Source organism: Kryptolebias marmoratus, linkage group LG7 (assembly GCF_001649575.2).
Source record: "Kryptolebias marmoratus isolate JLee-2015 linkage group LG7, ASM164957v2, whole genome shotgun sequence".
NCBI classification, from domain to species: domain Eukaryota; kingdom Metazoa; phylum Chordata; class Actinopteri; order Cyprinodontiformes; family Rivulidae; genus Kryptolebias; species Kryptolebias marmoratus.
Window position 1 is genome coordinate 16,797,847 of NC_051436.1, and position 12,998 is coordinate 16,810,844.

General features: G+C 37.6%; 1 protein-coding gene across 4 annotated transcripts in view; it reads right to left on the minus strand.

Moving 5' to 3' along the window:
* The window catches only part of camk2d1 (calcium/calmodulin-dependent protein kinase (CaM kinase) II delta 1), a 96,573-nt gene that overhangs the window by 4,684 nt on the left and 78,891 nt on the right, over positions 1-12,998 (minus strand). The window contains exons 13-16 of one of the 4 annotated variants that reach the window (XM_017430327.3): positions 11,819-11,856; positions 10,781-10,840; positions 8,605-8,649; positions 7,004-7,052 (exon numbers count right to left, since the gene is read on the minus strand). In XM_017430327.3, the coding sequence (XP_017285816.1) occupies positions 7,004-7,052; positions 8,605-8,649; positions 10,781-10,840; positions 11,819-11,856 (192 nt within the window). Of the gene's footprint in view, positions 1-7,003; positions 7,053-8,604; positions 8,650-10,780; positions 10,841-11,818; positions 11,860-12,998 lie in introns of all 4 variants that reach the window. The other 3 variants (XM_017430326.3, XM_017430331.3, XM_017430330.3) reach the window with 3 other exon arrangements.

The following is a 12,998-nucleotide window of genomic DNA, read 5'->3' on the forward strand; positions in this document are numbered from 1 at the left end:
TGAAATAATTTAATTTAACATTCAACACAGCAGAATGGGAGAAAGCTCTACATAAATGGAACTGTTGTGTGAATTGTCCGAATCTGAGAATAAATCTTTTTAGTCAAACCCTGCAGAAGTGAGCGGGAGGGAAAACCACGAATCGGACTGAGCAAACATTCAGCAGAAGCAGGATCGAGAGGGATTTGGAAAATAGTTCTGTTCGGGGCTGTGTGTTGCAGAAAGAACCAGTTTAGTCCCAACTTCAGCTACCAGACCGATGGCCTCACATTTAAATAAAATATTTTGGTCCACAGAGTTCATGGTCACCTGACTCACACTCACCCTCTTAATTCCTCTAAAAGTTATATTAATTAACTTTGTTTTCCTACAGCTCTGTCCATTGCTGATCCATTTTACTTAATAATCAGGCAACCATCAATCTGACAGGTATCAGATTTAAGATTTAGTTCATATTATATCCAAATGTATCAAACCACTAAAACTAAAAACATTGTGGACTCCGGTTTCATGTTAAACTGAACCAGAGTACTGTGCGCCAGAAAAAGTGTTTAAAGTTCAAACAACTTCTGTAGTACAGAAACCAAAACAGTTGCTTCATTTTGAAAGTCAGATCAGTACAGAGTCTCACCAATTCACTCTACAAAAGACAGTTGTGTGTATGGGAGTATTTTATAGTTATGACATGGAAACACTGTAAAACTGAAAAAAGGTAACTGATTATATCGTTTTTAAAATAACTATGGTTTTATAGTGATTCAATCTTGCATGAGTAGTATTTATAGCTACATCTATAGATTGCTGGAAACCTTAAAACCCAACTTGGAAGAGCTTTTCAGGTGACCTTTATCTCACTGTACTTTGTCTTCACAGTCATTTTTATTACAGATAATTAAAGTCCTTTGTCTGCTCAGTAGATATCAGTCAGGTTTATGGCTTTGGGTCTTTCATTCTGCTCATTAAAAAACAGTCTTTACAAGTGCAGAATCATGGAGAGGAATCCATGTGTACACATTTATGAGCTAATTTCAGTGAGTTATGGAGCCACAATGGTTCCTAAACAGTGAGTGGTGGGGTAACAATTTAGCTTTAAACTTAACTTTGATCGATGACGTGTGGTTGAGTTGAACTCAAACTGCTCCCACAAAAGCTTTTTAAAGCAAGTGATTTCATATTAATGGTTTGAGCTAAATACACTCATGCTCCTTTAATGCCGAACACAAAACTCTTCAAATAAACAATTCTTCACCATAAAGCAGATATAATCTGAGGAGAAACCTCTGACATCTGCAGTATCTTGAACAAATCAGTATTAAACTGCATCTTATCACAACAATTACCTAAAAACGGTTATAAACAAACCTATTCTTTAAAAGCGGATATATAAAAAAAAGTTTGAAGTCAAAATTTTAACAAGCCTAAGTTGCTTTAGAGAGGAAGAAAACAGTTCTTTATGGTGCATCACTGTAGCACTGGGACAATATTTTTTTTATAGAGAACATCTCTGCATGTCGCAGCAGGAAAACAAGAGATTAAACCAAAATAAGAGCATTCTAGTCAGAGCCTCAGCTGCAGGGCCTGGGTAATGGATATGACCTGTGCCTTTAGGCTTTCAGGTGAGGTAATGAGCAGAATTTATCTCAACTTTATTTGAGCGATCAACATAGTTGAATGAAAAAAAAGGATCAAATGATCAAGTGAATCAAAATTTTCAAGTAAATGAACTAACTAAAGCAGAAGGTTGGAGTTAAAATGACAGAAGCACTGTTGTAGCACCCATAATAATGTTAGGATTATTATCTTAGAAAGAAAGCTAAGATTTGTTGAATTTGCATTGTAGTATAGCCCCCAGGAGCCTCAGTGTCTGTAAAAATGTAGCAATGGCCCTTTATTTCTACACTGGACAGAAGACTGAGTAATAAACACAAAAGTCATGTTGTTCCTTTTGGGCAAAAACGATGGCGTCACCACTCTTGAAGGATGTTCTTTTAATTTTTTTTTTTTTGTATAAAAAAAAAGAATAAATCACAGACAAAAACAAACAAAAACACCCCCAACAAATATTTGATGTTGTCAGTCACAATTACTTCTCTTTTTTTAAAGATTAATTAGAGGAAAAAGAAAAAAAAACAGACAGAAAAGTCAAATAACGCCATCATTAACACCCAAACAGAAATTTATGAAGATTACTGCCTGAAGAAAACATGTAAATTTCCAGTTATTGATTATTTGGATCTGCATGTCAGGTAAAGAAACAGATTGTATGGATTGTAATTATGAACACTTTTCTTATTCCATCAGTTAAAAGAATATTAAATGACCATGACTTCATTTTTCAAGATACTCAATCTTGACATAAAGGATGTAAAAACTTTACTTCGAGAAAGTCAAAAATGTCAACAGCAAGGTCTGTAAATAGTCCGGCTCTCAATCCAGTTGAAAATCTTCAGGTGGAAATTGAAAAAAAATAGTCAATGACAAGACTCCAAGATGCAAAGCTGACATAGAAGAGTACTGTTTGTCATTAGTTAGGTCCATGCCTCAGAGAGTTCAAGCTGTTAGAAAAGCAAGAAATGGTGCAACAAAGTACGAATGGAGCAGTGTTTTCCTTCATGGAGTCCTTTGGTTTTTCCTCTACTTTATTTAAGAAACAATAGTGATCGACTACAACAATTATATTTCATTCTTTTTCAAATGATTTCTTAATTCCAGAAGGCTGGACTTAAGAGAAATGATAGCTCTGTGGCATATATGTTTTTGTTTTAATTCAAAATTAAACAATTTAAAGAACATCCTCCAAGAGTGACAATTCCTTAATTTTGTCAGGGATGTAGGAACCACAGTTAATTTATGTATGGGTTACTCTGACTACAACAGAAAATAACTTGATTGGAACTGAGTTCAAGTTTGTATCTTCCTCATTGCTACTTAGAAAAGACACTTACAGTGGGAGTCGGTGGGGCCCTGGGTGGGCAGGGGGCCGGGGCCCTGCATGGGAGTGAAATGGGGGCTGCAGTGGCATGTGGTGGGACGGTCAGAGAAACAGACCAGGAGGAAAGATGTGAAGAAGAGGAACAGGTAGGCAGCCATCAGCACCCACAGGATGTACTGACTGCACTCCTCAGCACTGGGCCAAACGCTTGGAGAATACCAGCAGGTGGAGGAGGAAGAGGAGGACGAGGAAGAGCGCGGGGAGGGAGAGAGATGGGGGGAGGAGGGCTGTGGAGAGGCTTTGTGTTCTAAGTGCTTTAGGAGGTAGATTTTGTCTGTCGAGCAGCAAGAAAGTGCTGAGATGAAGGAGTGAGAATTGACCGGATGGTCGGGAAGAAGATGGATGAAGCAGGAATGAAAAGAAAAACGACACGGACAAAAGGTAAATATGAAATTAACAATACATGCAATGTGATGAGATAATTTATTCAAAGCTTTTAGGTCTTCTATTAGCTATAAAAATAAAATGGCGTTTGCATGAATCACTGAAATTTTGGAGATCAAAGCTTTTTTGTGAAGACAGCAATTCACTTTGGTCTTGCCAGCGTTCAGATTAGCTGTTAGTCAGTCCTGTCAGAATTAAATCTTCTCCAAACAGAGTTTGTTCAAAGAGTTATCTACAACAGGTAAGATATTGCTTAATTTGTGAACAGTCATTGTCCCCACCCCCCCCCCAAAAAAGTCTTTGTAATGAGATGGGATTGTATATGAACTAGCTTGAGGAAAAAATGTAGTTTTTGCACAAAATACAGTATTTCTCAATCCTACATCACTGATGATGTTCAGTGAAATGACTTTCAAACTTTTTAACTATGTGCAAATCCAAACTCTTGTCAGCAGGTGGCAGAAATGTATCACACAGGGGACAATAACCTGAGCTTTAACCATGAGTTAAATACTTTCAACCATGAATAAATACTTTCTGCAACATTCAGGCAGTACTTTTAAATGTCTGGATGTGTGAATTGGAACCTTTACATGTTACCTGCAACTGTCTCGGAGGGTTAAATGTTTGTAGCTTCATCAGCACTAAAGCTGGTCCATGCACCTTAATGTAAGGCCTTATACAACTTTAAATGGTAAATGATTAACACTTATACAGCACATTTTAAAGCTCAATGTTTACAATGTTTCATTTACTTTTATATACACACATTCATATTTCTATATATAACCCTGACCCTAAATCCAATCATTACAAGCCCAACAGATACAGGCAGTGCTTTTTAAATGTTAAAGTCTAGTTGCGTTTAAATAAAATAAAAAGATAGAAAGGCACCTAGTAGTGACACACCAAGCTGTTTCTGAACAGAGCTTATCCAGTCAAGGTGCTTTTTTTAAACTACCCCCCTCCACATTGGTTCATGAAACCAGTCAAAAATTAATATGAAGATCCCCAGCTAGTAGGATTAACAGCAAAGCCTCCGTTTCATTAGAGGGTTTTTCAGCTGCAGGACTTGGGATGAGTAAAGTTTAACTCACCAGATGTCTTCATCCCAACTGTGTGAACAAAGCCATCTTTTAAGTAAAAAATTAAATGAGCAATGGTCCTAAATCAAAGCAGCAGCTAAGATTATCCCTCATTAAGACGTTTTTTTCTGCTTTTAAACAGCTTGTTGTTGTGCAATTAGCCATGCATGAGTAAAGGATAAAACGAGCACATGATGCTCATGTTTGGAACAGTTGCTGGTAATTGGATGGGGGGAGATGAGATGGGATTTGGTGACGGGTGGTTAATAAATTTTTGAAGAAAAAAAAAGAAAAATCAAGTTACTGATGAATTTGAAGAGTATTTTTGCTTAAAATGCCCACCTCTAATGCCAAACGGCAACTCAATGCAAACGTTTGCCCTAAACCTAACCCAAAAATAGTGCTCCATCATATTACGACCAAGCTGGTCCTGAAAAGGTAGGTAATCATACAAGAACAAAAGGTCCTAATAGGGTAATAAAAACTAGCCAAGAAAAATAAATACATAAAAACAAACTGTAGCTGAAACCTAACTACACATTTTTTTGTTTTTAAATCATTTAGAAGTTTTTTGTTTCCCCTCCAGTCACCAAGCATTTCTACAAAAGTTACTTCTACAAAGTTTCATTGTAATATTGTGAAAGATCCTAACTTAACAAAAAACATTTGAGCTGAACAATCTAACTCCAGAACACAAAGGTTAAACATTTACAAATGAATTTGAATGATACAATAAATTAGTGTAGATGCATTCTAAAAAAACAAAACAAAAATTCTCAACACATGCTTGTGACTACTAAAAATAAATGGAGCAATGTGCTCCAAAGTCATTTAGTGCCTTGCTCAATATGGTTACTGAAGCAGTGAGCAGCGACAAGCCCACCAGCCATAAGCAACAATGACGGCCATTATAAAGAACCATGTTATGTTCTTTAACCCTCTCATGGCCTTCGGGTCAAATGGACCCAAAGTTACAAGAGCTTCTCCTCCTCTCTTGAGTTACGAGGGCTTATACAGTGAAAATACTGTGGTGGCATGAACACATGCAGGAAGATCAAGTCTGAATGTCTCGAAGAAAGAATATGTTAAGACTAAATAAATATTATGGCAAAAACTATTGGGGTCACTCCTTTGACTGTTTTACTTCACTGAACAAAAACACAAAAACAAACAAAAAAAAATTCCAAGTCAGTTCTGGTCAATACAGACGTTTCACTTCACTGAACAAAACTATTTTAAATTTGCTTCTCCTTGATTTGCTGTTCCCTGTGGAAATCAGATGTCTGCATCTAGTTCTTGAAGGAAGGCTTTGTGACCTACAGTTGGCAAAACTATTGAAAAAGGCTCAACTTGTGCACGATGTTTCTTTTAAAAGCATATTTTATTTGCTGCGCCCTGCCCAGCTCTGAAGGCATTTAATTCTACTGGGAACAAGCTTGACTTGGCGCACAGAATGTGGACACAGCTCTTGTTTCGGCTATACAGGAACTAGATTGCCTTCAAAAGTGACACCAACACCCCTGAGGAACACTCTTGAGGAACACTGTTGTAAGACTTCTACAGCACCACAAAAACTTGCAAAACCATGTCAAACTCTCATGACCCCTTTAGCAACTCTAAAGGTTGAAGATCCATGACCCAGGCAGAAGCTCTTCCCGAATCTGAGGTTTGACTGTTAATTGGAGCCCATAGTCCACAAGTCAAGATAATTTCTTCATGTCATTATAAAAAAGTCCTTTCTTCATATCAATATATACAGTAGTACTTGTAGACATACAGTTTTACCTCAAACAAAAATTAGTTAACTTTAGCACATCCTTACAGAGAGAAATTAAGAAAGCATAGAAAATCAATCTTTGCCAAAGATATATCCCTTTTATCCAATAATTCATGTTACATCGGCCAGCTAACTGAAAACAATGCATTAAGCATTTAAAGTCTGTAAAACTCAAAACAGCAAGGTTGAAAAGCTCTTTACTGCTGTAAATAATTGGTTACCCAGATCCAGTATGCTCACTGTACAACTCAGTAGCCTGAAATAGTTTAAAAGACGGATTTTTCTTTTGGCAGTTTCTGGTTACATTCATTCATGATTCATATTAGAAGCCTTGTGTTGGATAGATATGGAGAAGGAAGAATTAGTTTTTGTTTAAACTGAACTTTTATATGCAATGTCATAAAATAAATCTTAAAGCACAAGCTCAATTTTATGTGGATTTGTTGAATCAACTGTAGTTGGATTGTCCCAGTAAGACAAACAGGATGTCTGTATGTGTTTATCTGCTTTTGAATGTAGTCTTTTAGAATATCAGTCATCCCATAGCTCAGGTACTGGATCAGTCATGATATCCAAAAGATGCAATGATTTAAAAACAACAACAACAAAACCCATCCATATTCAACATGTTCATGCAACACATAAGGGTTAATGCAAAAGTAAACCACCTTAGATTGTGGTGTAAATTGTTACAGTTGTCTAAATGAGGGGGTAAAGTCCCCTAGCTGACAGAAAAGTGGTTAGATTTTGTCTGAAGGTTCATACCTCTCACATCTTCGTCCTCAATGGTGGTGTTCGCACTCTCACTGGACTCCTGTGAAAGAACAAATCAAGAACGCATGAGAAAACCAGGTCTGCTCAAAAGGAACAGGTGAAGACAGAAACCTGACTTCCGCAGAGCTCCATACGCTCCAAGTTCTTTCACAATTCACCATTTAACCGTCACTGACAGATTGTGTAAAGCAACAGAAAAACTGATAATACAACTACTGTAATGTTTCAAGAAAAAGGAGGTAAATGAACATCCTCCAACAATTTTGTTTTATATTTGTATGTCTTTAATCAAATTGTATAACAGTTGTGCTACTTTTTATACTGATATTACAAAAGAAATGTCTAAATTGTATGACACCCTACTTGCACAGAGATCTCAATACTTGTGAATTAAAGAGACAGAAGCAAAATATTGCAGTGGTACAATGAGTTTAAACAGCTGCACATCCTTATGTTTATATCTACAAAAGACTTGCTATGCACAATAACACTTACTGTATGCTACACTATGAGCTACAACATCATTGTTTAACACAAAGCATATAACAAGCATGCATGTGTTCCAACATTTTATGGATTATACATGACAATGTAGATCCATATGTCGGAACAAGCAAAACATCCACACACTGTAGATGCCTTTGGGGCAGTTCTGAAGAGGATTTAACTTGGAACAGTTTTGGTATCCATGTCATTGCATGGTCTTTAGGCCCCCTTCACACTGGATAACAACCTCACAATGACAAATCAGACAGAACATAGATTATCTTTGCAGAACCTTGATCAGGACTTCAGGAGTAAGGGCATAATGGACTCCCCATTAAACTAGATAAAGTAGGATAGGTCACAAAGTTTTGAGTATGCACAAAACTTCTATAGCAAGGTTGTGGTTGTCTGTCATTATAGTGGAAGCGTATCCATGACATGGAATCCATGACTTTATTCCTAGACTACAGATGACTGTAACATGGACAAGGAAACAAGTAGCACAGATGTTATTCCCGTGGCCGTGGAAAGTTGTGCCAGGGCAGGCATGTAGGGAGTAGTGGGACATCAACAATAGCAGGAAAAACCTATTTGTCAAGTATTAAGAGTGTAGCAGCATCATGGTAACAGCCAACTGAAGGAGGATCTCCAAACTTGAAATGATCCTGCCACTTTTTAATAGGCTTTGTAAGTCATGGAGAGGGTAGCTGGGTCATGTTCCTGTGTGAAGGGGACCTATTGTTGCAAAAGCATGCACAATAATTTGTCTCACAGCTGTAAAACTAACGTTATAAGAACTGTTCTTTAAAAGTTTATAAACTCTGGCTTTGGTGACAATGTCTTGAGCCATATGAAATTCTACAATTGCATTAATAGTCAAATTAAGCATGTACAATATTTCAAAACACATATGACCAATGTTAAATGGAAGAACTGCATGCAAAAAAAGTTTACCAGAATCTGTAGTTTTGTTTTCTCACATGACATATTTTAACAACCACCAATGGAACACAAACATGATCAGAAGCAACATTTAAGCTTTATACCAAATGGTGCATGTCAGCAGCAAACTACAGCTTCAGATCAGCATCTGATCAGCTGTATACCTTGTTTCCATCAGCTGGATTGTGGATAACAGTTGTTTGAGGCTCCTGATTTGAGAGGACCAACAGTAGAAGAAGAGGTTTGTGTCAAAATAAAGTGTGTTAGGAGGAAAGTTTAACAGAGAAGGGAAATCAAGAACAACTAAAGAGTTAAAGAGCTGGAAAATGATAAAATGGCTGTTTGGGGAGAAGCAGGGCTTTGCTAAATACAGAACGATGATAGTAAACTGCAGAACTGTTGAAGACAAATGGGATGAGATGGCAATGGGAATTTTCTAATCATTATGTAAAGTTCTTTACCACAGTTTATAAGGTTTTAATGAGCTCTCAACAATATTGACAGCGACTCATTTCTTACACAGATAAACAGTTATCAATTAACAAACGGAACAAATTTCTTGGCAATCCGCTGAAAACATCTTTAAATGCTGAACTACACAACTCCAAACACATCAGTATAAACCTAAAATAAAACAAAAGCACAGCCTTAAGGAATTGTCTCATGTGCAATTGCAGATCTGTTCGCTGCATATTGATGTTGCATTTCTGTGTCCCACTTGAGGCAACATGAGCCACCAGCTGTAATTCTGAATAAAACTTATTAAAAAGGTTTGATGATCTGCAGGACAACTCATGCTCATTATGTCTTTTCAGAGGAATGTTGTTAGCCTAGCTTAGTATAAAGACAAAGCAGTGGAGTGCTAGGTTAGCTTGGTCCAAAGAATGGCCAAAGTCACTGTTATTGTTAGTGTATCCACTTACTGAACTGAGGTGTAAAAAGAGACTTCTTGCAGACACCTTGATATACATTCATTCCAGTAATTGATAAGACATTAGTCAGAACTGCTTTGTAAATTCTGAGGTAAAATAATTCGGTTGAGTGCCATCTACTGGTATAAGTTGGAGGTTTGTTACTAAAAACCTGACAGTTTACACTATTTAGCAATAATATTATGACCACCCTGCCTCACATGGAGGAGTTCAAATGTCTGAGAGTCCTGTTCACGAGTGATGGCAGGATGGAGCAGGAGATTGCTCGACAGATTGGTGCCTCATCTTCAGTAAGGAGGGCATCGCTTCGATCGGTCGACGTAGAGAAAGAGTTTAGTCGAAACGCAAAACTCTCAATTTACTGGTCCATCTACATTCCAACCCTCACCTATGGTCATGAGGTTTGGATCATGACCGAAAGAACGAGATCCTGGATACAAGCGGCAGAAATGAGCTTCCTTGGTAGGGTGGCCGTTGAGTTAGGACAGTCACTTATTTTACATTATATATATTTATTTAATTGACATTGCTCTAAGAATTTGACAACAGTTTGTTTTTTATTTCTTTGTATAGGCACTGAACATCTGACAGCATTTGCTGCTATCCCATCACCAATTCAGTCTTTCTTTGGACCCCTAACAGTCAAAGTCTTGTCTTTGGCAACAGTTTGCTTATTTATTTGTTCCCAACAACAATTTTAAAGATAAAATCCGCTGCCTAGCTTATCCCATTAGTGGTCAAATGCTAATATTTTAAGATATTTTCCCACATCACTTGTCAGTTGTCATAATATTATCGCTAAATAGTTTTTGACAACAGCTACAACTGCAAAAAAGGATGTCACGGATCAAGAAAACTAGCATCTTCCGTTTGGTTTATGCCATTGAGGCAAAGAAATGGTATTTCTCAGAAGAGTAGAAGAATACTACTTCAAGAAATTGGTACAAGTGATTCCTTAAAGTGTTGCTGAGGGGATAATTAAAGTGTATTTTCAGTGGTCACTGGCATGTGGCTCCTGCAGACTAAAACAAACAGATTGAAACCAATAAACCAGACAAATCAGAACTATGCAAAAGTTAAAATAAATTAAAGACTTAAACCTAGTGTTTATTAGCCACAACCCTTATATAATGGCCTCAGTGCCATTACATTTAGCATCAACAACAACGGAGAATGTAGCCCACATACAGCAATGTAATGCTTTAAAGCAAAGTGATGTGTGGATGGCCCATGTTACACAACCAACAAAGCAGATAAATGAACAAACAAAATAAATGATCAATAAAAGTAAGGCAAAAAAACAAAACTCAACAGGTTTGTGTATTCAGCAATGATGGCACGGATATGAACAGATGTATGAATAGAGAGTCATGCAGCACAGAGGCAGAAAGGCAGGCAGACAGTGTACCAGAGAAGGAGTGGGGACAGGCTCTTTGGGGCTGGTGACCACATTAGCCTTGTTGTTGATCTGGAGGGACAGTGGACAGAAAGACAGACACGAAACAGGGTAGAAGTAACAAGGCTTAGTGTCCGAACATTCGCTCTTCAAGCGGCTGCTGTGGAGGGAAAGTGGAATATTGCGTTTGAGTCGTCAATATCATAAGATGACGACCAACAGTTTTATAAACCAGGTTACTTTCAGTTCGGAAAAAAAATCATTTTTCAGCTGAATAACATCAACTTTACATACTTCTAATTTGGTAATGATTCAACAAAATAATGACCTAAATTATCTGGAGAAACAATCGTGGCATTTGTAAAAACATGACCGAATTGGGGAATACCTAAGGTTTTAGATATAAAACCCTTTTTATCTAAATTCAGTGCAGACAGTGTCTCAGGGGCAAATATTTCAGAACTTGCAGCTGGAACCACAGTCACCACTAAATTTAACCATAGTAAAATTCTTTCCTTAATGAAAGCCCCCTTTATTGGAAACAAGCAGGTTTAGCACTGATTGGAACGAGAAAAGTCAGGCTCATCAACATCCTGAACAAGGAAGAAATTAAATGCCTGATTGAGAAGCAGTGGGTGTAAATATCACTCCGTATACACGCGCACACACACACGTACACACAGCTTCATGGCATCTTGTGACAACTAAATGCAAACTGAGACATGAAGCAGATCCCCTCCACCCCTGAAACACTAATCATCAGTTATTAATTTCCAACAGTTTCCTGAGCTCAGACAGTAGTGATCCTCCTCCTCTCAGACACATGGATGAAGAGGAGGTGGATCTTAATTGGGAAACATCTTTCAAACACTTGGGAAGACATATTCAACATAAAACCACAGCCTCCATTTAGATCAGGAGCATTTAAAGAACACCACAGTGGGTGAAGGTGCAGTTAGATAAGCACGCTTTACAAGAATGAAAACAGTAGCTAGGAAGAAAGGTTTCTGTAAAAAAACAACAACAAAAAAAAGCAGAAGGTGTACTTACTTTGACACCATCTGGTTTTTTGTTCAGCAGGCTCTTGGCTGCTGTAGAGACAAAAGATAACAATGCGAGGAAATCAGCGGCCAGCTGGAATTAATAAGTACACACAAACACACGCAGGTCTTTTCAAGGCCGGCCAATTACTAGCTGCCTCAGAAAAAGGCCTTGCTAGAATTGGAAGCAGAGGAGAGAAATGCAAATCAAGTCGGGAGTTCGAATCAAACTTAGAGAATCGTTAGTCTGGAACATGCAAAGATTCATCTGATGAAACTGTAAGACACAGCCGACGCAGCAGTGTAAACAGCTTCTGCTTTTCTCTACCTGCTTTGATTCTGGGTTTTATCTCAAACACAACGTGTAAAGGAACCTTGATGAAAAAGGAGTGAGCTGGAATCGTGCAATTGTTTCATCTATTTTTCGGTGGCCAGAAAACGACCACCTACTCTTTAGTTGACATGCAAAGACAGACAGATGTGGAGATGATTGGAAGTGGCAGTAAAAGTGTTTTTAGGGCATCCTTTACAACAAAGGAGGGAATGTCAAACCAAAGACACGTGCAGGTTTATCAACTGATAGAAGCTTTATGGTGACATCAGATAACCTTTGGCAGCCATATTATAGGAACATTTTTTTCTTTTCAAAATTTACTTTCTTTGCCACAAGCAGACTATTCTCTATAACTCAGACTGGGAAAAAAAATAAAGTCGCTCTTTGATTCCAGCTGAAACTCACAGATGCATAAAAAAAATTGTACCCTTTTGTTAAAGAAAAAAATAATCTCACAAAGGTCACCAAAATAAACTGATAAAAGCCATAAAGAATAATAATTCACTGAAAATTAACAAATGAAAGTCAGTCATTGCTTTTGAACTTTGGTTCAACAGAATTATATTAAAAAAAATAATTAAACTGGCTTTGACAGAAAGGATGACGACCTTAACTTATATATTTGTTGCTCAATCTTTTGAGGAGAACTGCAGTCATGTGATTTCTGTAACTCTGAGTCTTCTCCACCTGTCCACAGATATTTTGTCCCACTCCTCATGAACAAACTGCTCCATCTGTTTCAGGTCTGAAGGACTCCTTCTCCAGATGTTTCAGCTCCTTCCACAGATGTTGAACAGGATTTAGATCAGGGCTCAGAGAGCCAATTCAGAACGGTCCAACAGCTCAGAACAATAGT